At 38.8% G+C, this 27,083-nt stretch overlaps 2 protein-coding genes across 3 annotated transcripts; one reads left to right on the forward strand and one right to left on the reverse strand.

The window, feature by feature from the left end:
* RTF2 (replication termination factor 2) lies at positions 1-26,493 on the reverse strand. Of its 2 annotated transcripts, none has more exons than XM_065645886.1 (9): positions 26,393-26,493; positions 25,229-25,323; positions 25,038-25,131; positions 24,703-24,842; positions 23,330-23,408; positions 5,663-5,776; positions 4,364-4,418; positions 4,194-4,277; positions 1-2,920 (listed from the first exon to the last, which is right to left on the reverse strand). In XM_065645886.1, exons 1-9 carry the CDS (start codon positions 26,459-26,461, stop codon positions 2,739-2,741), a joined length of 912 nt encoding a protein of 303 aa, XP_065501958.1. In that variant the 5' UTR covers positions 26,462-26,493; the 3' UTR covers positions 1-2,738. The 2 variants fall into 2 exon arrangements, with proteins under 2 accessions (XP_065501958.1, XP_065501957.1); XM_065645885.1 differs by having other exon boundaries at positions 1-2,923.
* LOC135994895 (beta-1,3-galactosyl-O-glycosyl-glycoprotein beta-1,6-N-acetylglucosaminyltransferase 7-like) lies at positions 14,050-16,987 on the forward strand. Its single transcript, XM_065645828.1, has 3 exons — positions 14,050-15,025; positions 15,485-15,580; positions 16,334-16,987. The coding sequence occupies exons 1-3, from the start codon at positions 14,050-14,052 to the stop codon at positions 16,558-16,560; spliced, it is 1,299 nt and encodes a 432-aa protein (XP_065501900.1). The 3' UTR covers positions 16,561-16,987.
* Positions 26,494-27,083: the final 590 nt, after the last annotated feature.

Raw genomic sequence — 27,083 nt, forward strand, 5'->3', positions numbered from 1 at the left:
TATTCGCTTGAATGTATTAAAACTTGCCAAGTCAACGTTCCAGTCCCAACTGCCTAACCCAGCCTGCCAACAACACAAGTGGCCGGTTTTTTGCTCCTCTATTTTATATTAACAAAAGTCAATTGTGGCGATGAATTGCATCACATGCCCACAATATATCACATTCCTTCACAGCTGTTTTTTGTAAAGGGAAGGAAAAGACCTCATCAGCCACTGACAACATTTCTATAAACCATAAACATTTCAAGAATTCTATCCACAGAGGCAGGATGGTAAACTGCCAAACAAAATCCTAACAAAGTGGCATAGCACAAACTATCAATTCCAGAAAATAAAGCCAAGTGTATACGAAGAATCAGTACATTGACCAAATCACGGTAATCATGAACTTATTTTAATAAATGAGCAGGTTAAATTGAAAAAATAAGTCACTATTATGCCCTGATGAGCAAGAAAGCTTGTTACCAAGTCAGGAGGCTGGACTTGGCCTAACATATTATCAAGAAAAGGGAAGAAAACCTGCATATTATGTTTTCTCATATTCTTTAGCAAACTAATAGCTAAATCAAAAGCATTAATTCCCCTTAGGATTTATAACTGATTTAAAGAGAAGAACAGCGCACTCCTATAAAACACTAATAGGGCTTTAACATCTATTGTCAAAAGAGAATTAGACCGCAAATAAAGGGCCTACTATAGTCTATCTTTTAGTGCAGTAATTTCATGATCTGTAACTAACAAATAATAAAGGTTAATAATGAAAAGAACACAGAACAGGGAGAACAAAGGCGATTACTAGACGTGCATGCAAAATGTGGCTGAGTGCTTCCTGGAAGCTCAAGGAAACCTCAACCTGTTTGATGTGATGTGTATATGCATTCGCATCTTTGGAAAACAAAAATGCTTACCACTATATAAATCCTACAACAAGCCAATTTTTAATTATACCTATCAAAATAGCAATAAAATCCTAGTAGTTTCATTCAACGTGTTTGAAACACGGAGACCACCTACGCAAATATAAACACAGCATTTGAATCTCCAGTTAACTATTGGCAATTATAAATGGGGACACTTTAAAAAGTAAATTATGAGGATAATTAATCATTTTCACACACAAAAGTAACAATGTAACATCATGCAGTGGTTTTAAAAGCCTCCTACTTTCTGCATTTCTATTCTGGTTAGTTTGTGCCAAGATTATAAAAGCATATTTTAATTTTAAAAGACAAAGAAAGGAAGGTGAAAAGCTTCCATCTCTCCCTCTAGTCATTTTATGTAGATATTATTGGATTCAAATATTCAGCCACTAAATCATTGCTATGGAACATTAACATTTCAAAAGGATTCCTGTGCTTGGAAAAAAGCTAATAATAAAAGGGCCAAAGGAAAGCCCATAAAAGGTTATTCTGTTCTAATGCTGACAAATTAAGCACATGTGTATCTATTCAACTGAAGTGTTAAGGCCACAAGACAAGAGCAAGTTCTATCTAAATCAACATCGTGGGGATAAAAAGCATAAATACAAAAGCAAAACTGAGCGACACATTATGCTTAGCATCTTTCTGTAACAAGCAATTAACAGTCGAATAGTTGTTTGCTGTTAAGAATTTTATGTCGGAAAATAAAACAATGTGTACTACAGATGTTGTGAAAGCAGCAAATTTCGGCAGCCTGAGAAGCGAAAGAGAAACGTCCTCAGCGGCTCATTCCAGCCCTGGGGGTTCCTCCATCAGCCACCAGGGCTTTGACTCGCCTGACGCTGCCGCCCCATCCTTTCTCCCCAAAAAGCCAGTGCAGATCCGCCTCCTCCTCTTCTGTCACCACTCAGGTTTCTCTCACCCTGTGTAAATGCTTCTATGTTCGTGTAAGCTGCCGAATTCAAAATGGCAAATTGCTCCTCAGAGATGTACACAGAATCTCATTGTTTCAGCAGAAAAGGAAACTCATACTTTGGTTCCACTGTATTCTGATCCTCTGACAAAAGAAAGCAAGTTCAGACCTGATACTTCTAACTTTAAGACCCACACCCACAAAGAAACCCCCCAAAACCTTCTGGAGAAAAAACCAGCCTATTACAGGCTCATCTTTCTAGATAATGTTTACAAGTGAATACCCTGTTATTAAAAACAGGCTGCAACAATAAGTACAATAAGAATGTTGTACAAGCATTTTCAAGATTTTGCTTTCATATAAACCGTCAAAAGGTAGATTACTTGAAAACACCTACAGAATCTTTAAGAAACAAACTAGTTCTACTGAGGGCCCAGTTAGCTAGTACAAATAACAAGCATTATTGCTCTTTTGACTGTCAGAAAGTTTCAAAAGGTTTGAATTTCTGTACTAATACGTTGAACACTATGATTACAGTTGTGGCGCAGCTCAGTAGGACAGGAGGCGGATCCTGCTGCCCTCACTCCTACTACTGAGGACACCAGCTTGTGCGACGAAGAATGACAGCATCCCACTGGGAGAAAAAAGAACAATTTTTGTGCAAATAATCAACCATTTTAGAAAGAGGTTTGTTGATACAACATGGCTTCTAATGCTCTATTTCTTATTTAACAGAAGTTGCAACTAACAAGTCCATTAGCTATTCATGAGTTTATAACCAACTTGCAAACTGAATAATTCCAGATAATATCAGATTACAACAAAAGTTCTGTATCAGAGTTGTACAGGAAAAGCCTTGAGGAAGGAAAGCAGTAATGAATGTTAGGATCAGGCTCATCATTGTTTCAGAAGCAGTACGCTGTGTGAGTAACCCAATTGGAACACTCTTCCTTCGAACGTTTTGCTGAGCTGTGCGATGTAAAAATAGATTTGTATGCTTCGGATTTCTCCTCACTGTCCGCAATAGATCTCTTCGTGGTAGAAGCAGCCTTATTGACTTTTCCTGGTACAGATGAATTTCCATTATCTGCTAGAGAAAAAGGAAGAGAGTGAAGCATGCAATAACAGCTTACAATTGATAAAAATATTTAAATAAGGATGGATAAAAGCATTTAAAAAATAAGATGTACAGCAATTAAATGTATTTTTTCAGGGCTATCGCAAATATATCCCATAATTGCACTGAATAGCAAACATGTTCCTAACACACGTCCCTAGCTTTTAGAATTTATGCTCAAAATGAATTTAGAAATCTTGGAGAGAGAGGAATTCTTTCCTATTTGTGTAAAGCCTTGCACTGTAATTCAGTATTGACAACATTTATTCCTCTGAGTGAAAACTGGCTCTGAACTCCAGTCTCAAGAAAGAAACATGAAAGTATTCCACCACCCCGAAGTATTGTTTGGAAATTAGCTATCAGATGACAAAAGCTAAACTTGTGACATACTGTCCCTGGGGAATCTATCTCCTTCCTTTATTCTTTGCAAAGTCGTTTATGACCAATAATAGTCTGCATCATTTTCTATTTGGGTAGGAAAATGCCCATCCCTCTGTTTCCAACCGCCGCTTCTCTTTCTGAACAACTATTTAATCCTCTCCAAAGTTGAAGCATGTGCCAAGTCTCTCGTGCAAAGAAAGGAATACACAGAAGTCTGCAGAAACTCTATCTATTTAGTTTAACTCGGGCACAACGGCATGTAAAGAGCTCGTAGGGAGCACGTCTGAAAAAGCACTTAATCGATTTCTGCATGTAGTCATAAGAATTGTATGTGCAATCCTAAATCATCATAGATCAGATTCTTTTTATATTTGGAGAACGCTGCTTTTAATGCCACTAATAGTTGCCTGGAAAGAATTACCAAAGACTGAATTTGACAGAATGAATATGTATGCTGCAAGTCCAGAAACCTCAGGGTGCCGTGTTCACAAATTAACTCCTATGCTACTGGCATTCCTCAGTCCATGGATTTCTTTTCTTTATTTTCCCTCTCTCCTCTTATTCTGTTGCTGGTCGATATAAAAGCTGCTAGAAACATAAACCAAGGACCTGACATTTCAAGAGGCACTTTTTTCCTTTACACTCTTGCAAAAGAAAAATACAGCAGACATTATATTAGAATTACTAGGTTCCTAAACATCCAAGAGCAATTATAATCATCTGGAATGAAATATCTTTAAAAGTCTGTTCTTTATAAATACAGACAGTAGGGAGGAGGTAAGGCATTTCTGATGGAAATTCCCCCCGCTTCTCACACAGTTTATCTACAGTTCATCATTTAACTATTCCCAGATTCACCAACCTGAACTTTTGGTGAAGATAATCTGCCTTTTTTCCCCAGAACTGGATTTGATACAATCCTTTCCACTCTTGGCCTTTGATGGACCTGGACAACCCACAAAAGAAAAAATGAAATCATGAATCTGCTTCACGCCTCAGAAGGTCCCACGTGTGCTGTAGCTGTGATGTTACCTGCAGCGCTATCCTGCTGAGAAGCTGATTCTGCTGACTTACATTTCTTTGATTTCTGAAACAACACAAGCAGAAACCTGGTCATGTACTGAAAGGACAAACAGCTCCCAACTTGTATTTGATAGACACACAATTCCTTTTAGCACATTTTTATGTCCTACACAATGGAACTCTTCTTTCCACAATATTGCTCCACACTTTTGGTATTATTTCTATATGGAAAAATGATAACCTTGGGAATCTTGAAGCTACCTTAAAGAAATCGTGCAGGCCAAAACGAAACTGTCTGGATATGGTATTTTGGTCTGTATACTTTGCAGGGGGGTGTGTGTTATCATTAAAGTAACCTGATAACTCTCAACGCATACAGCAGGCCAGTAAATTACACAACATTAAAGAGGACACAGTTCACTATAATCGATAAAGATGTTTTTCAATAAAAATTTCAGCATAATCCTGCATCTCATATCCATTTAGTTTTGTTTAGTTAATAAAAAAAAAAAATCCCTCCTGGGTAACTTTCAATAACTGGGCCCTTTGTTGCAGGATTGCTTGGGAAGAAAAGATGCAAACAGTTAATCTAAATTTTTTAAAAGCATCTGTGGAACAGATTTTTCAAGTTAATTTATGGTTGTCCAGATTAAAAACCACCAAAAACCCCAAACAACAGCAACAAGAATCCCATTACTGGCTTTGATTATATAAATTTCAAGCTGAAAAAGAAAGGTGTATTAAAACAGTCATCGGCGTTATCATCACAAAAGCTGACTCTGTATACACTCAGAATGCTGTAGATATTTCAAGAAAGCTCCACAAACTCAAAGAAAATAAATATATTGAAATGCGTTACAAAAATTAGGAGAATCCATGCTGTTGAGCGTACGATTAATGCTTCAGGAAAAAACCTGCCATAGCAGATGCTGCAAAGCTCAGCCAGCAGGTGGTGGCAGAAGGTCACTGGTCTCAAACCCTCCAGCGTCCATGCGAAAAAGCTCCAACCCGCAGTTCACCTGCCACACTGTCCTTTTTCCCCACAGCACTGAGTTCCCTGATTTTCAGAGCAGCAAGCACTGCCTGCCAGTCAAAGGACAGTTTCAGCACGTACAACTTCAATATGCTATTAGCAAAATACGCACAAGAGCTTGTTACTTGTAGAAGCAGCAGTGCAGTACAACGCAGCTTACTGAGTAAATCCACCCGCGCGAAGATCAGCAGACAAAGCTACGCAATCTAAGAGCACTTCGCAGTACAGACAAGAATTCTTTCAATTTTGTTTTAAACAATGTCTAAAAATATTACCTTTTCTAATTTACTTTTAAGTCTTCTATCCTCCATCCTTTTCTTCAATACTTCCACATCTTCTTTATTACCATTAAGGACAATCACATCCTCCTCTTGAAAAGGAACACCACACTTCAAGAAAAAAAGAAGACAAAACTAGCATTTATTTCAAGACCTTTATGCTGGTGAACCTTTGTTGGAATTAATTCTGTGTTTAAGCTCTCCAAGGAGCCCTTCAATCCTTCCCCTTGCCACTGCATCTTTTCCAATAGTTCTTTCTCCTTTAATACAGTCTAATAGATCTTTTCACTTAAAATGTCAAAGGGAAAATCTCAGTTGATTTTACCACAGAACAAAATAATACCGATTGACAGCATCACTCTTCACGAAAAGGAGAATAAATACTCATCTTACTAGTGAATCGTGAACTTTCGATAACCACATTTAAAAGCAGCTCGCGTATCAATCTGCACGGCAAATTCGAAAAGAATTTCAGAAACATGAAAATATTTTGTTTTTCTTCAAAGTCCTATTCCAGGCAACAGGCCTATGAAAATTACATCTTTATTTCACTATCAGCCCTTATAAATGACACTTTTAACTATTTTTTTTTTCTTTAAAGAAAAGGTCCCATTGTGTATTTTCTGCTCATGGGTTCCCTGTTTTACTAACATCAAATGTACAATGACTAGATTAAACAAAGAAGTCCTAACTAGAATCTACTCAGTTTTCTGAACCCCATAGCTAAAAATGAAAACACTGAAGTACTTTGTTGTTGTTTTGTTTTTTGTTATGAATACATTTGATTAAGGTCTAAGCATTATGCCACTCTGCCATTTATTTTTAAATTACTATGAGGATAAAACGGGGTCACAAAAGCGGCATTATTCATTAACCCAGCCTTGCCATCTCATTGTCCTTCATCTGATTTATTAAACGCTACCAAGTTTCAAATTACATTTATAAATTAATCTGGATAATACATGTAATGTGCTTCATGTAATTCCACATTTGGTTTCTGGTTAAAGACACAATTGTTTCAGCGCACACATTTTCAATCATTTGGTGAAACCAAGCACATTGACTATGTTTTCTTTTCAAAGATCTCAATCCTTATTAATTTTTTATTTATTTTGTTAAATCCAGAAGCTTTCTGTTAATATGCAAGATTAGTTTATAATCCTGCCTCTGTCATTACTTTTCTGTTTACTAAGCAAAGGTTTTGAAAGGTTACGCGTGTATTTGCAGTAGGAATTAAATGAAAGGACATATGGACAGGACTTTGACTGGTCTGCTCAAGCAATGAACAGTTTAAAAATGAATGCAGACACAAGCAGGCAGAGAGATTATGAAGGAGAAGCAATGGTTATAGAGACACATATTAAGTAAGTCAGGCAGAATAAGAAGTCACACACAAGAAATGGGTGAGTAACCCAAATTTTTCCATTGCTACTCAATGAGTTTGTGTTGGAAATACCAGCTTGCGAGTGAGAAGTCTGGAAAATCAAGATAATCAGTGTCCTACAGGGGCAGGAGGGACCGGCAGCCGTCTTGATTCTGAGAAGCCCAACACATTCATTTCTAGTGGGGTGTTTTCCGAATACAGCGTGAGAGACCAGCACTCTCCAACAGGCTAGTGATTTTAAAAGTCATTTCTGCAATAATTTTTTTTTTTTTTTGTTAAGCATACAAAAAAGTGGACATTTCCTCCAAGTAACAGTTTCTATCAAAGGACTCTAATTTCAATAAATGTTGCACTTCGAAAAAGCAAGCAAATCCAGGTTCCCATCTGGAAGACACAGGTGGAACTGTTCTAAAATGAAAAGTATTTACAAGAAACAGGGAAATGAAGACAGTGTCCACTTTCCATTCCCTGGAACAGGTCATTTTTTGCCATGACAACAGCCAGATTACATTACAGAGAACATGTCCTTCCAAATATACTTTTAAGTGCAGTAAGTTACAGGCACAGAACCAATTCCACCTTCCCAGGTTCTACTAACTCCAGTAGGTACAATGTGTTGTTGCATCATACCCATGCAAACATTTTTTAATTGTCAGTACGGCTGGATGCCAAAGTGTAATTCTGATTTCTTAAAAAAGCTCATTATCTCTTCATGCAAAAAAGGAAGGATTTTTATCCGAACGTTTTGAAATGCTGAGATAAAAGGCGGAAAGAAAGTTCCATTTTGCAAATTCAGAAAGATTCTTCCTTCAGATTAAGGTCTTCTGGGGCAGATGTTTGTTTTACAATATGACAGCATCTCCCTTGCTGTACCTTTTTTATATTGGGACTTTAAATACATAAGAAGGTACTTGCTGTAGTTCCTTGACGGTTTTGCAGCACCTTGAACAGAAGACACTCCTAAATGACACTGAACCTGAAAACTGTTCCGAAAGGCACAAAAGCATTAGAACAGTGGCTTGTAGATCTGAATGTGAGAGCCAGGCTGGGATTGCAGAAAGCGGGATGTTCACTGAAGGAGATGCTGGACAAGCAGCACGAATTTTGTCTAAAAGCCCTTTTAGGGTTCAGTTATCAAAGCGTGTTCAAACCCTTAGGTATATTTAGATATATCTAAATGGCTTAACATGCTTTCATCAAGGGTGCGGGTATGATCAACAAGTCATCAAAGGCTGATACCCATACATTTATGTACCCTACATATCCTATGTGTATATACATACATATGCACACATACAAATTCAACTTCATAAAAAACAAATCCTCCGACCCAAAGACTTAAATTTATAAGAATAAAGGTATTACAAGGTGTAAAAGACATACTAGCTTAGGCATACATTTAATCTTTTAAACTTATAATAGCAAAATTACTTTTTCAAATAATGAAGACCTTCTAAATTTCAAGTCATTTTAATATGGTAGGCTAGTTTCTTATCTCTCTTACAGAATAAAATACAATAGGTTTTTTAGTAATAATGAAATCTTAGTTTAAGATGATTTACTGAACTCTAAAGTTTACAGCTTTTAAAGTTTCAGCTACATAAGACAACGTTGTACCTTATTTCTTGCTGTAAACTATTTTTGACAGCCATTTTTTGGTTTTGTACAGCATCTAAGGTATAGTTCCCTCCATGACTACTTCAGTCTTATTACAGCACAAATAAACAACAAGCAAACATGTTTTCATACCCAAATATTTACACCAGTGTTACAATTAAATGTCTTACGAGAAACCTGAAACCTCTTGCCCAAATTATGAACAGTCAATTGACTCCTGCAGTCCTCCTGAATGTGACCATTACTAGGAAGCGCATAAAGACACAAACACTTTTCCAAACAGTTCCCACTGAACGACGGAACCTCTCTGACCACAGCCCAACCGTCCCTCTGCACGGGGGTGTTTCCGAAGAACAACGGAACGAATGGAACAAACATCCTGTTCGACCAAAGAACACATCACTGTTCATTTACCAGCCACGCAGGCTCACGTATTAATGGAACAGTTAACTAAAAACGTGTTTTAAGAGATTCTTCCAAAGATTTATGCGTTAGAAGCTCAGTAGCGTAAGATTAAATGAACGCAACTTTTGACATTACCACTTTACTCAGATATGCGATGAGGCAAACAATAAATGGTAACTCGGGAAGAGTGGAAAATCTCCTACATACTATAATAATTCTCAGAATGCGAACTGTCACTCAGAAGCTGCAGCCCGTACTAGAAAAACAGCATCAAGCAGAAGCCTCTATTTACAGAGCTTCCCCTCCAGTCAATGATAATTTTGTATGTGCCACACCTGCAGCCATGCCTTCATTTACTTTGAGGTTTTTTCTCTGTTTATTTCTGACCAACACGCTATTTTTACTTGAACGTGTCCCAAATACACCAGCTTTCTTACTCATTTCTAGAACCCTAAAGCTTCCTAATTTCAGCAAATATAAGCTGCTAACTTTTCACTTATTAAAACCCCCCAAGAACCTTGATAAAAAGTAGTAACGCAGTAAACACGCAGTTTTGGAAGGAGATATTTCATTTACCTTTTAAGCTTCCAGCTACCGGAAGTGACCAGAGGCAATTCTTTGCTATACTTAATTGCTGCAAATTGGAAAGTTTCAGCAGGCAAACAGTTAAGAACAGGGGGAGGAGGAGAGGGCTGTTTCCTTTCCAGTTCTCATCATCCAGCACACTCCCTTAGCAGCGCAGAGGTTAAAGTCTCCGAGGTAAAGCGACACTATTTATAATTACCAGCAACGTACTCTACGCTTTTGAAAGTTGGATTTCAGTCCTGTAAAGGTTGTCTCGGAAGAGCGGCAACAGAAATTTGGAGAAGCTCAAGTTTTCTCTCATTATTGCGAAGCAGAGGGCATTTCTGAAGCTCAACAGCATTACTGCAGAATAAATATGCGAAGCATTGCGGGAAGCCAGATGAAGCCATAAATGAAAACGGTCACGTTAATGTGTAACCCCTTTCACTTACCAAAGGTCCCTACACAAGCGACAGGATGAAGAACACTGGCTGAATCCTGCTGAAGGACAATGGGACTCGCGATTTATTTTAATTATGCTGCTGTCTCCTGGCTAATTTTGTACAAGGTAAGACTGAATACATTAGATTGTAGGACTTCAGGTTTTTGCTTTTACTTTATCAAAACATAACTTGTTTTAATTTTTGTAAAGTGAGAAATATTTTCACTTCAGAAAGACCATTTCACTTAAAAATACTGAATCTGAAAAAAGGGCTATATATATATTTTTTTTTTTTTTTTACTTTGTCATAGATGTACAAGAGGGTGGAGGTCATTACTACTGGTGCTGTTTCTATCATAAAAATCACACCACTTACGAATACTTATTCTGCTCTGTTGCAAGCAACTTAATGTTTTACAGCCCTACAAGTTAATGGTTTTAAGAGCTTTCATAGTATTTGTTTTAACATCTTATGAGGTCAAATACACTACTGAAAAAAAAAAAAAAGAAAAAAATATCAAAGGTGAACAGTTAAACATCTATAAATCTGTACAATCTTTATCAGTAAATATCAATGCAATATTTTAAGTAAGAATGACCTAAAATTTCTAAGGCAGTATTAACTGGGTTTGATGAAGACATTTTTTCTTTTACTTGATGCCTGTCACAACACAGCAGCCGATTCAGCATACTACCCAGGCTTAAGGAAAAAGCAAAGTAAAGTAAAAAGCAGTTAAAAGCACTGATTTTAACATTAAGTGTTTAGAGGACTGAGTATTCACTTGCTTATAAAAATCTCTACAGTAATGGCTGCACAAACACCTTTCAGACAAAAAAAATTTGGAAATAAGGACTTAACACCTTTTAACTGTTTCATTAGAAGATTAAGTGTGCCTGTCATTTGCGTCACTGAATTATGAAGTCATACGAACCAGATTTTATTTAAACATTAACATTAGGCAAATACAAAGAGCACAGACAAAACAGAATATTTAGATGTGCAATGATGCAGTCTGAAAACCTGTGGTAGGAAGGAACAGCGAATTGTATAACGATTTGTTACCACGAAATGAAATGAACAGCAAAGTGTTTATAGCTAATGGGGTCTTGATGAACTGAGGTATCTCACAGGCTTATTTTCAGGCATAAACATAATTCCACTTTTCCCCAAGAGTTCACCTTTTTAATAGAGATGGAGGGGCTTGGGCTTACAAGAGTCTTCTGTTAAGTAATATCCATAAAAGCAGCCACAAAGGTGCTTGAACAGCCCTACAAACAGGTTGGTTTTTGAAGAATGTCAAACGCCGCTCCCGGCACTTCTAAAAATTAAGACAACTTCATCCTCCAGATTTAGAAAACCTATCCATACCGCAGAAAAGGGTGAGTTTCAGAGGCACATTCTGATAACGATAAATACCTATAATGGCACTCTTGCCTAATAAAACTAAAAGTCAAGATAGGCAAAGACTGGGTTGTGCCTGGACAGTGGATTTTCTCAACACGACAATATCTTGCTCTTTGAGGGCAGGAGGAAACACGGTAGCACAGTCCTTGACAGCAGACAACAGCATCGGGGCTGGAGGATTCTTCTAAGTGACAAACTTCATACACAGTGGGACTAACGGCTGCAATTCTAGCTCTAAATCTGGTAAAACACCATCAGAAAGCCAGTGCTTACATTCTATAATACACCCTGCGGCTGAAAGATGTCAAATTCTGTTCTCATAGGCAAGGCTTCAGCATTTAGTCACACCCTGGAAACATGTTATCACTGGAGAAGGAATTGTTTGGGTGTTCGTGTACTTTCATGCTGCCATAAAAATATATAGCTTCTAGATTCTATGCAGTTCAATAGGAAAAATCCACAGTAAACACTTAATAACCTGAAAGATCCCTAGAAGCTACTATTTGAAGGGTAATAAAAATTTAAGTGTACGAAACAGTTTATAGCTTGGTTCCCTAGGGAACGAGTTGTATTTAATGAAAAAAAACCTGAAAAGCACACTCATCCTGTTACAGATGTCCTATATTCCAAGCAGGTATAAAGTCCCAAATATTTCTGTAACTGCCCAGTGTCTTCAGTGTTATTCTTATGCCCAGAATGAACCTTCCCTGTGATGTACCACGGAGAGCACATCACATTCACTAATTCAGAGCATCCTCAGTGCTCCCCATGTAATTATTCACTCAGAATAAAACAGTTTTTCTGACTTCAGGTCCAGGAAAAAAAAAAAAAAAAAAAAAAAAAAATCAATCAGTGCTTCCCTACCTGACACTCCCTCCCTAACTTCTGCTGGTGGGTACATAATGGCCCTTCCGCAAATCTCTGAGTCAGCTGGCAGCAGAATTTCACGTTTACTGTAAAATCCTGGCTCCCACCTGGCACTGCCTTTCCTTTTCTCCTCCTTTCCGCGCAATACTGAAAGGCTGATGCGGATTTGATTTGCTCGAGTTTTTCATTCAAATGGATGAGAGACTCACATCATGCTTGTTTATGCAGTCAACGTGTCCCTTAGGAGCTCTGAAGAAAAAAAAAATATACTTCTGGGACCTGATTTTCTCCTGTTTTTCTTTGGCCTGCGCATCCCGTGCAGACTGGAGAGCGCTGCTGATGGGACGTGGAAGCAAAATGGATGAACCCTCCACCTAACATCCAAGTCCCCTTTCTGGAATGCTCAGTGGAAAAGAGGCATTCTTCCAGCATAGAATCCAGTGCATACCAGTAAGGACAGTAAGATAAATACATTCTTTCCCAGTGGCCTAATAAGATTTTTAAATTGTGGTATTGTAGAGTATCCATTCTCTTGGTTCAAATTCTGCATTTTTAATGCTTTTTAAATTCTATGCCTCATTTCTACTTTAACTACAATGCTTGCTTTATTTTCCAGCCTCTAGGACAGATGTATACGGACTTTCCAGTTTGAAAGTCTTTTTCACTTCTTCCTAATGAAAACATAGAGCCTTCTCACCACAACACAACTCCCATGAAGAAATTGCCTTTATACAAATAGGCTTGTTATCTGTTCCTATGTAATAACAAATACATTGTGATGTTGACAGGTGTAAACCACAAAATATTTACGGGTGAAATATATTTTTTGGTAAAAAATTAACTTAATTAAATAAGAGAAAGTTAAGTTTCTCTAAAAAACATTAAAATCTTTCTTAATTTAACTATTAAGCTTAACGGCAGCAGATAGACCCTTCCCCGAACCCTGGAATTTTCTCTAGGAAGTTCTATACCAAATGCTTCAAGGATAAAGACTCCATGTAATTGCTCTGGGATTCAGGACTGCTGCACTCTCATTCTTCTGACTTTTCAACAAGGCATACTTAAAAAAAAATAACAATGGAAAAACTTGTATGCCAATACTCATGTAAATTAGACTGTTAGCTCTGAATGCTAGTACTGGTAGTAGGGTCCTTATCTGAGGATATGCACATAGGCTAAAAATAAGAATTGAGTGTTGTCGCATGCTGTTTTCCAAAGCACTAATGCGAAGATGTCAGAGGGAAAAAACCCCCACAAACACTAAACCTCTCAAAGAGTTGGAAACATTTGCTGACTTTATAAGGATAAAAAAGTGTATTTTGTGGATTATGTTTTTGTCTCTTCCTTTTGTTTATTTAATAAATTTTCTGCTGATTTAATTTACTGAATTCTGGTCCTCCAGCAGAACTTAAGGTTCCCCAGGCCTTAAGGAAACAGCAGCAGCAGCTCTGAGCAGCCAGCGCTCACACCCCTGCCCGGCCAAAGGCAGATCCTGACCAAGCCTGGCACCGCAGCACCAGCACACACAGCTCCTCCTCCTACCCGGAAAAAGAGTCATCTCAGCATTCATAAATGTATCACTAACCTGTCATCTATTCAAAAAAAAAAAAAAAAAGGTTCTCTCTATCTCACTTTTCCTTTCAGATAATCTGAACGCTTAATTAAACTATGATGAGAAGACAGCGTCTGGAAAATAAAAGATGAACCCACTCGATGCAACAAAATCAGGATTTTTAGTGTGCATCGCTGCCTGTGTGTTCATCTACACTTTTATCTACCTAAAGGATACACTTTCTGAAGAGCAAAATCAACAAAAGTTTAATGTGAATATAGCAGAGTGTGGCTTTTACCCGGATGAACTTTGTTCAGCTCTTTTTGTGGGCAAAACTGCTGCTTTTAAAATCGGAAACTTTTGTCAGAATACCTACCAACCTAAACCACTCAGCTGCATTTGGAATTCGTGCAACTGCTCCATGGTATTGAAGACTCTGCATTTTATCACAAGACCACTGTCAGATGAAGAAGGGAATTTCTCATTGGCATACATTATCACAATTCACAAGGAGCTGGAAATGTTCGTAAAGCTACTAAGAGCTATTTATATGCCTCAGAATATTTACTGCATACATATTGATGAAAAGTCACCAAAAGATTATAAAGCTGCTGTACAAAACATTGTTAATTGCTTCGAAAATATTTTTATTTCCTCAAAAAGAGAAAGTGTTGTTTATGCAGGATTTTCAAGATTACAAGCTGATATTAACTGCATGAGAGATCTAGTTCATTCCAAAATTCAGTGGAACTATGTTATTAATCTATGTGGTCAAGATTATCCCATTAAAACAAACAAAGACATTATACAATACATCAAAAGTAAATGGAATGGTAAAAATATGACTCCTGGGGTGGTTCAACCACTTCATATGAAACACAGGACGCAGGTTAGTTACAGAGAATATGTACATTCTAGAATGTCATACGTGTATCCAACAAAGAATATAAAAGCTAAACCTCCTTATAATTTGACGTTATATTTTGGTACTGCCTATTACATACTCACTAAAGAATTTGTAGAGTTTACGTTGACTGATGCACGTGCAAAAGATTTGCTTGAATGGTCAAGAGACACGTACAGTCCGGATGAACACTACTGGGTCACGCTGAACCGTTTAACTGGTAAGACATATGTTATTTCTACTATGAATAACCCCTGGACCACCAGCACCGTAAGGAGCGAGCGAGCTCCAATTCAGAGCTTAACATCACCACTTCACTGAGTGGCATTGCATAAATACGGTCATTTCTTCAGCCTTGATGCTGCCCTTTCAAAAAGTCACATCCCCTGATGGCTGAGAAGCAAAGCTGCATTCCAGAAAAGTACTACTTATGGTGCACACCATTAGCTACAAGGCTAGAAAAGTGTTGATAAAAAAGTAATTTTTTTTTTGCTATGTAAAAGCTCATGCTCTCAAGGAATCAAAAAAAGCAATAAAACCGAAAAAGATCTTGATTCTTATGATGTAAATACCTGTAAATACATACTTAACATGGCTACATTTAAACATATCTTCAGCAGTCAAAAAGCTCCCTGTAATAAGTAAAACCAAATTTCATCAGAACCTTATGTTTTTAAAGATGCTCCAGGGGCTACGCCCAATGCAGACTGGGAAGGAAACATCCGAGCCATTAAATGGAAAGACCAAGAAGGAACTGTACACAAAGGCTGCAAAGGTACCTTGGATTTTGATCATGAGCTTAAATTTGATTCACTGACTAACATTCATTGTGAGTTACATGTTATGCTTTAAACTAGCTATTAAGTGTGCCACAGTGGTTATATTTTATCATCATATTTTAGTTTGAAAGTATCAAATAAAACAGCTACCCTACTAAATTACTCCGCTGCATCCAATCTAAATAGCTTCTGATATATTATTGCAAAGATCATCACAGTATCCACATACTGACAACCACTCTTTGAACCTCCAATTACCAATGCATCAACTTGACTGATCAGTTTTCAGTGGAGATTATGAGGCTTACCTGACAAGTATGTTTGCCAGATACTTACATCAACATTGGGTTAAATCTCTTCAATTTGAACAATAATAAAAAAAGAATAGTGCTGACCACATGGAAGGCATGTGGAAAAAAAATTAAAATATGTAACTGTATAAACTCAGCACAGAGAAACACTGCATGATTAAACACGTACCCAAATAGCAGTAGGAGATCAGAACTTCACCATGTCCAACTACAAAACACGATGAAGCAGCTGAGGGTAACACGTATCCATCTGTGTAAAATGCAAAACCATACCCTTGCCTTTATGTTTAAAATATAGCATTACCCTCTAGATATATTTCAATGATGCTTTAGGTGAAAAGTATTTTTTGTTAGCAACACTACAGAGTGAAACTATTTTTTAAAATCATTCTGTTCGGCTTTCTGCTGCTTTCAGATACCTTCAATTTGTCTTTGCAGGTCATTACATCAGAGACATTTGTGTCTACGGACTAGGGGATTTGCAGTGGATTATCGAGTCGCCTCATTTGTTTGCCAACAAATTTGAGCCTGCAACGTATCCCCTTGTCATGGACTGTCTGGAGAGACGCTACCGCCTGAAAGTGCTGCACCAGGCACAAGTCCCCATTGAAGATCACTGGCGTTTTCAGGAAGAGAACTACTTCAACATGAAACTGAATATTTAACTAGCATCGAAACAAGTGTTCAAAATACTGACAGAAACCATTGACGTTTTTAGCCAGACTTCACTCTGTGCATTAGGAGGGTAAGCACGACACTGTACCGCCAGTCTGCCAGGTTTTATTTATTACAGTAAGATAAAGAGCAACAACTACTAATGGGTTGATGCTCAAAGAAAATGACGCGTCTATATCTATAAATGAGGAAAAGTAGGAGGTTCATAATCCTTCAAGCGACTTATTTAACTGGAAAAAAATATATATTCCTCAAAAAAAAGGACTAACTGGTATGAAAATAATAAATAAAATGGAAGCAATGACTGAACAAAGATAAAATATGAAGAGCACAACTTAAAGTCGTGTTTACTGTGTGTCTTATGAAATAGATTATTTTGATTCAACAAGTTCATGCTGAAATTTCAGAGCTTGTAGATGAGCAAGTGACAACCAATTTCAGACACAGTCCATTTCACTTTTTTTCTCCCCATGTCCAGCTGCATCTCTAATTTCATTGCGTAGCATGGCAACATCACTCGTGCTACTCAGGCTTTGCTCCTAATGAAAAGGACACGTGTGCCAGTAACAGTAGCGGGGTCCTGCAATGCACGTTTACCTTTAAGTCCTTGTTTTTGAGTCTCCGCAGGAGTTTATGGCAAGGAGACACAGGAAATTTGAGGCCAGGGGACAAAGGAAAACTGAGTGAAAAGCCATCTTTCAATCCTGGTGTACCTGAGTGAGGGCAACAAAACTTCCCCGAACCTGGCAACAGTCTGCAGCAACCGGAGAGAACACCAGGCAGCAACCAGGACGAGCATCCCGCTCCCAAAGCCTCTGCCGAGCTCACGCAGCACCAGCTGCTCTGCAGTAAGGAAGGAGCTTTCAACACACACCGCCGGCAAAACCAGGGAACAGCGATAAAAAAAAAAAAGCACAAGGATCCAGTCCTTTTCCAGGCAAGAGTTGCTCTTTCCTCTTCAGGAGTCTTAAATTAATCCCTTCACTTTTGCAACCTAAAAGATGGGGGAATGTGAGGAAGCAGAGAGGATGTACATTGTGGTCTTTTGCACAATATGACAACTCTTCCATGAGATTAAACCTCCACACCCCATCTCCAAAAGTCTTTAGTTGGGTGCTACTGCTGGGGAGAGATCAGGAGAAACCTGAATTGTGTGTGACAAGTCATTCCAAACTGTTCATCCTCTTTTACAAGTATTTTGGCAAGAATGCAGATTAACGTTTCGTTCCAGTAAATCCAAATAAACTCCCAACTGTTTTGCTTTAACTCTGATGGGAACTAATAAAATACATCCTGTTACTTACCAACTCAATCAGAAACTACAAATTATAAATAAGTGTCTAGGATCAATTTAGATACAAGATTCACTATGCAGCCAAAATATCACTCAGTTTTTACAGGAAAACTGGCTTGTAGATTAAGTGGTTTTTTTCCACAAAATCAAATGAATCAACAAATGACCCAACAATAGAACATGAAAGTTTCTTATTACAAACTTATTCCCAGGTTCCTGGAACTGTGCTGCTCATTTTCCCACACCAGTTTCTTGGAAACATAATTTTCTTTCAAATGAACTTTAACCTAAAGACAGACCATCTGGTCCCTATTTATTTACAGAAACTTCCAAACTCAACCCAAAGGCCTGTACTCAGTTTCATTTATAATCCAAGACTTGTGGCTAAATATTGCTGGAGATGCTTTTCTTATGGAGAGAAATAAAGAAAAGGAAAAAACAAGCCATGCAGCGTGTTCACTCTGAGCTTGTTGAGAGTCCCTTTGAAAACCACTACTGAAGCTAATGGGTCTCTGGCATGTATTAATCATAGCAATATTAATAATTAATTTATCTCCAAACCAAACCCAACCCACCGCAGGGCACTGCTTGCATTTATCCACTCCATGGTGTCTTTTAAAATGTGAATGGAATGTTCCTTATTACCGTCATTGCAGAAAATCTAGTTTCTAGCTTGCACCTTCTGTCACCATTACCCAGAACAATGGTTGCGTCTCACTTCTGAATTGAAATAAAAGGATAAATTCAATAGCAAGGCACTATATAACATGGGCTTGTTTTGGGGAAACTGAACAAGTCAAACTGGGGAAAAAAATCTGCACAAAACTCCCTCTTAAAATATAATTTAGGTATAACTTGACCCATGTCAGTCCAGGAAAAGTATTGGAGCGTGATCCTCCTTCTGTAAAGGATTTTGTATTTTAAACAAAGTTTTACATATATGAAACCCCCAGGAAAATCATAATTAAACCACCCCATTCTCCATCGTTAAGAAACAATACTCTACTCAATATTCTGAGTGATCATAACCACATTATACTCTTGAAAGATGTTTTACTTCCAACAACAGTAAAAAATTTAAGTAACGGAACAGTGAAAGCTGAGCATTTAAACATATATAAAAAGCGTTCATTGAGTTCTGTAGGCGTTATCATGTTGTAAGATCACAACTCTTAGATCTCAGCAATCAGCGTTGACTAAATTTGGTTACTGTTGACCTAAGAGCATATAGTGTCAACGTGACCTTGTTGGAGGAAACACTACGCTCTATAGTGCATTGCGCACACATTCGCTCTGTCTGAAAGACGTACGCGTAATTTCTGTTTCCAAAGCCTGAGGCACATGTTCAATAGCTCTACACCCAAGTTAAGCATTTGATGAAGTGTTTTATGTGGCACAGACTTTAATAGTTAGGGTACTATTTCAAGTGTGTATTAGAGTCTGTTGACTCTGAAAACTACTCCAAAATAAGTTTTAAAGCAATATAAGAAATTACACTTTAAAATGTAATCTTGTCTTTAACTTCCAGCGTGACTACGTGAACTCTGAGAAGGACTTCCACCACAGATCCAATAACCTCTATCCTGTCCCCAAACTATAATAGCTCTGGCATTCTATTACACCAATAGTAACTTCTTAGACAGGAGAGTCAACATAAAAAATTGGTTAACAGTGCCTTTTTCAACCCCCAAAAGTGAGGTTAAATAGATGCTATACAATGCTAGGTCATTTCTTTATCCCATCATTTCTAAAAGCATATTTTTTGTCAAATAGCTGACTTCCAAACAAGCAGGCACGGAAGATTGCCCATGCAAGAATCAGGAAACCAATTAGAACAGAAGTTCCAAACCATTTGATCACTGTGGGCCCCACCACAATCTACAGACCACAACAGATTAGTACTAACGTACAATCTTCAAGATCCCATTGAATACAACAAGAGCAAGTTGAAACAGTTTTCCTTGTTCTGTTCATTTTAGTAGCCTGTTGGAGAATTAATACAATAGGTGAGAACATGCTATTCAGAAGTGCAAGTTTTAAACTGACAATTTCAATGTCACATGTAATTCTCCCTGAAGAAAAGGAAGCAGGAGGCGGCAGAAAACTCCTGATCTTCAGGTCTTCTCCTACAGAATAAACACCACCTATATTTGTATTCATAAGTTGTTTTGTTATAGATAAAACTCTTTTTCAACCCTTTTCAGTCTAAATAGTTAGAAGCTTCAAAATTTGTCCCTACCACTTCATCTAACAAGCTTGTTCTCCAATATAAACCACCCCTAAAAAGTTCTCATTGCTCTTTCAAAAAATCTTTGGCCAATCAGTTTTATCTTTTAGCAACACAGTTTGACACATTTACCATTCAGGCAATAAAAGACAATCTCTCTCAACACTGCTATGGGGTCTGTTTGCCTCAGAGTTTCCACATGTTAATGTTATTTTTTAACTTGGATCCAGTACACTGCTACTTCAGATGTGAAACAAGAACAGTTTACTTCCAAGGGATGTAAGTCACCGGGAAAAAGTCATCGCACATTAATTACATTTGCCTTACTAAAAATCCTTCATCCATGAGAGTTTCCTCTCCCATTCTTGTGCCTTTCCCTAGCACCGATCCAGTCTTTTTAACAATTCTAGTAAAAGCAGATAAATACATGTCAGCTCTTCATGTAAAGTTCATATTGAGGCAAAATACGTTTTTTGGAAAGGGAACTCTGATAGAAAGACCACTTGATCCTCCCTGTACCTAGGCTCCATAAAGCCTTTCAAATCTAGTGCTACAGCAAATACTGTTGAGGTAAACCAAGGAATGACAAATTCTTCATCTTGGGGTTTTCCATTTCCTTGACTTAAGACAAAATCTGCATCTGCATCCAGTGTTTTCCTAACAGTTATTTCGTGAGCTGTGTATCACCGGGCAAACAGATTGCTCTCTCTTGAGTGAGCTGCCTCAGAGAAAATTGAGAAGAAAACTGAGCAATGAGACAAGAGTCTGTGGGACTTCCCACAAAGTGGTACGCATTCCCAGGAGCCAAGGCAGAAAGTCTGGAAAAGAAACAATCCTCTGCTCTGAGCACAGGAAAGTCATCTCCTACAGTTTCGTGAAACGCAACGTTTTGTGATATGCATCTTGTAGCATGTAAATACACGTTCAGTCTCTAGTTCAGATAATCTAGTTTAAAGTATATGAGCATAAAGGGGAGGACTGCAGAACTGTTGTTTGGGCTGTTGGATATCTGTATTCTCTGGTGAATATTTTCACTGTATCATTACAGCATCTGTTTGACAAAGCCCTTTGGGAAACTGTTGCTGTTTACAATTTAGCAGGCTGTCAAGACTGCTCTGTAGGCTCACAGGCGACATTAATACACAAGAATAATTTGTTTTGAAAGAGCTTTCTTGAATTTCACAGTAGTGAGGTAAAGAACTGCCACACAGCTCCTAGACTGATGCATCTCCAGTTTACATCCACGTATCCAAAAATCTCACCCCTTGAGATGAAACGAAAACACAGGTTCTGCTGGCTGAGGCACCGAATACACAGCATAAACAAGTAAATACAGGATTATTCTTCTTGAAGTACTCCCATCATGTCACTCTCTGAAGTCACATAACAATCCCTCTGCACACACAGATGTGTCAGGGGCACACAGGGACCAGCATCTGGGCACGTATTGGCAGATAGAAGGGGTGGCAATAATAAGAAAAAAATATGCTGTGACGCACGTGGATCCCATAGGTTGGATTTCAGTTCAAAAAATGCATTGCAATTCTTAAAATACAGCAATTAGCACCAGTAGAAACACTGGTATGGCAATCCACAACATTCACACATTCTGTACTTCAAAAAGTATTTTTGTTCTGAAAGAGCATGTATCAGAAGAGGATTCTGTTTATCAATAAAGAATTTGTAATCCTAGCATATGCACTATACACAACACTTCGTTTTTCTTCTTCATTAGTTCATTTTACTATAAGCCCCATTGGTGCATAAAGATAGAAAGTGCTGGGGGAATGCTGCTAATTAGTGCTCTGGATATAAACAAGCTGTTAGCTACCAGAACGCAGGGCAACCAGGTCCCCGTGATCCAATTTAGAGAAGTTCTGGTCACCTTCTTGATTCTGGATACAGAACGAGAACATTATTAGTATATATCCAAAAATCCACCAAATCACTCTTTGACACTAATTAAAGGAAATGTGAACTAAAACATTCTCCCAGCTGGTTACCATTGTCTTTGTGCACCACAAGCCAATAATGAAAAGATGGCAGACCAGATTATATTATATCCACTTCATTAGTTCTAGAAGCAGCCTTCTGAATTTTGTGAAGAATTCAAATGCATGTGAAAACAGTTGTGTGCAAATATGAGGCTATACTAAATACTGATTATTAAAAATTCTGGAAAACATGGGATTTAGTTTTTATAAGATTATCAAACTGGTCAAACAACAGACAAAACATCTAATTCCTGCATTTACTGATCAAGTTACATCCATCTATCAACAAAAAGTTAGACGCAAATAAACAAACAAAAAAACCTCATTAAAAATAAATCAGTATCTACTAACAGGAAAGCAAAACCATCTGGACTAAACTGGCATTCCACAGAACAAAACTAGTACAGCATGCAGCAATATGAGGCTAAACCTAATGATATTCCACACTGCCGGCAATAATTTACTGAGAAAGGTTTTCCTTTACAGGTCTTGTTTAATACAAATATACTGAATGATTTATCCAATATGAGAGTGTTTGCTGAAAAACAACTCTGCCACAAATCTCACTGATAATAAAAATAGTGACAGGAAAAGAGAGAGTATTTGCAACTTTTATTGTTGCCCCTGGCTACGAAAGAACCTACATAATGAGATCAACCCAGCACTGTAAAATAAAGTGCAGTCAGTATTTTCTACAGTAATTAATGTAATTACTGAAAATTCTATGAAGAGTTGCCCTCCGCCCCCTGCCCAAAGACAACAGTAAATGTCCTTCAAAAACACAGCAATCAAAACATAACCTGAAAATGTAATCAGTTTAAATACATAAAGTGGACACTGACAAACACAAACCACATACATTCAGGGAAAACAAACAAACAAAACCCAAAATACCCAATACCCCTAACCAAAAACAATCGCTCTTTGTTAAGCTGAAATTATAACCAAACATTTGAAAAAATTAAGCTTCTAAAGTAGTTACTGCAAAATCAAACCGAGAACAAAAACACTCATTTTTACCACCACTTAAAAACACATTTCAATTAAAAGAGGCCATTCTGAACACTACAGAACTTTTACAAGTTCTATTTCAATTTGCACATTCGGATTAAAAAATAGATTTTACAGCAGTGGATGTGAAAGCAATTGTATATATATACACACATGTCTGTACGTATGTCTACAGATCTATGTGTGGAGGTCATATGTGACCCCACTGCTACTAAAGCTGAAGAAAAACTCACCTTGTGACAAACTTCTGATTTAATTTCTTTGAGAGCACGTTCAGAGAACACACAGCCACAGTTTCTCAAGAAGCAAAACCTTCAAAGAAAAGAAGACAAGGCGTACAATTGTTTTTAAGAAACCCTGTGTCTAAAAGATATATGTGCAGTGCTGATTTAACACCAAAACAATACGGCAATGGGTGAGCAGGCATAGCCAACCTTCTCTTTACAAATCCTTGCAGCTAATCGAAGTATCAGCACCTGGAAGTAGCTACGTATTCATCTGGACAATGTGAAGAGTTAAATGAAAAATATTGGTACATTAAACCACAACAAGTTTTGTTATTTCATTCTCGGTATAATTCAGCAAACGTTTATGACAATCTCTCAAGGCGATCATAGCAAAACAGATGCTCTTGAGATGTTTTTGTACATCTGCTATAGGTTGACACGTTTCTTTGGAATCATCGCCACAGCCTGTTTTACTAAGAAGTTAAACTATTTGAATGGTTCCACCTTCCACCAAGTTTCTTTGTCCCACTGACTCTGACCCCAGCTCTCCAGCAAAGCTGCCACAAGCGACCCCCGCCAGGGTCTGCACTCCCACCTCTCTCCTCTCCACACAGAACATTCTTGCAGGATTACATGAAGCAATTACACATGTGGTTCATGTGATCTCCCGTTCCTGCTCTTAATCCTTTCCTCTCCAACACCTTCAACTGAGTAAAAAAAGTTTTAAGGTGGCTCTGGTAAAAATGGGGTTACTTTTCAGGTTCTCTCTTTAATTCCCTCTGAATATCTCCCAGTTAATCACTCTCTGGAGGAAGAAATACTTCCTAGCTATCAGGCTTTGAATTGGGCCTGTTCTCACTCACCAGAACAAGAAATTGGTAATTTGCCCAAACCAGGATGCAAGGAAATGTCCTTTTTCAGCCCAATTTGAAAAAACTATACTATTGCAGGATTAGAATAGACATACAATCCACCTCCATTCTGATCCTAACACAGGGAGAGGTAGAATTGTTTGATGTGACACAAAGGGAGGTCTCTCTCATCTGACCTCCCTCTGCTTGCCCATACCGATTCCCCGTGGTTTAGCCCACAAACAGCTTTTAGTCACTTTTTTTTCTGCAGATGTTGTCCTCTATTCCTTTATTATACACAGAAATTCATTAAAGAAAGGGTTCACTTTTTATCTTTTCTCTTGAACATGAAATACAAGGATGCTAGTAGTCCCCAGAACTCCCTCCTTTTGACAGAAGGACAAATCTTCCCTGCAAAGGCTTAAGTACATGAGTTTGAAACATTATCGATTCAAACACTTTTACCTGCTCTATATTCAGGTTAGCATAGTACGCACTTCTAAAAACCGAATCCAGAAACTTACTGACCTGTGTCTTCCATTCATTTCCAGTCCCACCACAGGGCATATGAAGCGTGCAGACTGGATATCATCGTATTTATCACCTTTTATACTCTCTTTATCACCACTCCAAGCTGGATTATCTGCAAGGTTTAGTTCTGTTACGTTCTGCAAAATAAAAACGCAAGCCTTAAGCTGGTTACTAATCATTTTTTGAGCTATGATAACATTTCTTAAGTTTTTTTCATTGTGGTTTACTACTTTTAGCACTTTTCATATATAGTGAGAACAGGAGCAAATCGAGGTTTTGTAGCATGTTTTAACTTTCCTGGCATTCTTTAACATCAGACACAACCTGTTTACCTTAATGCTCTTGATGTGTGATGCGGCTTCCATAGGGGTTTTATCAGCTGACTTGTCCAACAAAAATTCAATGACGGCATCTTTATTATACAACCTGTAATATAAAATTTTTAATAGCCATATTTGATTATCATAACTTACTTATAAACTCGTATTTTTTAATATAGTGATCTATATGGAAACATTCACACCTGCCCAGCTCACAGGCTACAATTGGCCGACACAGCTTCTCTTGGCTCAGGGCACAGTAGTACCATCTTGCCACCAACTCAGCATTTTTGTCAACCTGAAGAAAAAAAATACTCGTGATTTAAAACAGCTTTTATACTTGCAAACTAAACATAAAATCAAGTAGTACTTGAAGCATTAACCACATCCCCAGTTATCCTACCAAATCTGCTTCCTGCATTCAAAGTTATTCTGTAAAGTAACTTCAACGAAACCTTTTAGCAAAATTCACGACCAGTTTCAAGGGTCTACCTCTATCTCTTGAACATGTTTCTGCATCCTAGGACTTGGGACCTATCTTCCTAACTCTAATTCAGTTTTCTTATTTTTTGTCACTTCCACCTGTCCCCTTCCCTCTTCACTGTTCTTTGCCCTTCATGTGTTCTCCACTACCCCTTCTCTCTCTAGTTGTACACCTCACTCCTGCTTTGCTCAACCAGCAGTTCCATTTCCTGAAGAAAACAAGATAACAAGAAAACGAAGTCTGGGGATGTTGGGACGCTATGTGAAACTCCAGCATAAAAACATGAACTTTATGACACATTAGACCATAAAAGAAAGGCTGACGTTTACAGCTACTCTGACAGTCAGGTGTGGGTAGAAAATGGATTTTATTTACTTTTTTTACATCAGCAAGTATAATTTGCTTAAGTTTTCTGCCACTCCTTGGGAGATTTTTCCTCATCTTTATCCATGCACCCACACAGGTGATGCCACCGTACATCCATTCACCTAAAACATCCTAACAGGTGAGCCCAAGCAACATTCAGAACGCAAGCAGATGGAACGGCCGCGTTCGACATCACCAACGGTCTGGTCACACTATTAAACAATCTTCCGAAAGCGTTGCCAGCAGCCACTGTTCCCCTAAGTGAAGGAGGCCCCTAAACCCCACACATTCAACAGAATGAGCAGCGTCCAAAAAGCTCTCCAGAAGACACTGTAGCTGCCAACGCCACAGCCACAGCGGTGCCCGCAGCGCCAGGCCCGGCTGGCAGCGCTGCGGGACGGGCAGGCCGGACCAGGCCTCCGCGGGGCCTCCCCGCCCGGGCAGGGCCCAGGCGCACAGAGCCGCTCCCGCCGCCCCCGGCCGCGCTCCCCGCCGCCCTCACGCCGCCCGCTCCGACCTTCTCGGCTTTGCGGGGCCCCTTGACCAGCTCGTGCCGCTTGGGGATGGTGCCGCCATCGCACCCCATCTTGGCCCCGCAGCCCTGCACTTCCGGGTCCGCTCCCGCCCACCACTTCCGGGAGAGGGAACTTCCGGCGTTATTTGAGAGCGTCATCGCCGTTTCCATAGCAACCGCTGGGGGCGGGGCGACAACCGCACCCGCGGGAGGGGCGGGGCGTCCCAGCGCGCGCAGCGGGGGCCGCAGCGCCCCCACCCAGAGTCACAGCGTCACCCAGAGTCACAGCGTCACCCAGAGTCACAGCATCGCACAGGATCACAGCGTCACCCAGGATCACACAGCATCACAGCGTCACAGCATCGCAGAATCACAGCGTCACAGTGTCACACAGAGTCACAGCATCACAGCGTCACAGCGTCACAGCATCACAGAATCACAGCGTCACAGCATCACAGAATCGCAACATCGCAGCATCACAGAATCACAACATCACAGCCTCACAGCATCACACAGAATCACAGCATCACAGCATCACAGAATAACAGAATGTCAGGGGTTGGAAGGGACCTTGAAACATCATCCAGTGCAATCCCCCCACCGGAGCAGGAACACCCAGATGAGGTTACACAGAAGGTGTCCAGGCAGGTTGGAATGTCTGCAGAGAAGGAGACTCCACAACCTCCCTGGGCAG

This window comes from Caloenas nicobarica, chromosome 15, assembly GCF_036013445.1.
Source record: "Caloenas nicobarica isolate bCalNic1 chromosome 15, bCalNic1.hap1, whole genome shotgun sequence".
NCBI lineage: Eukaryota > Metazoa > Chordata > Aves > Columbiformes > Columbidae > Caloenas > Caloenas nicobarica.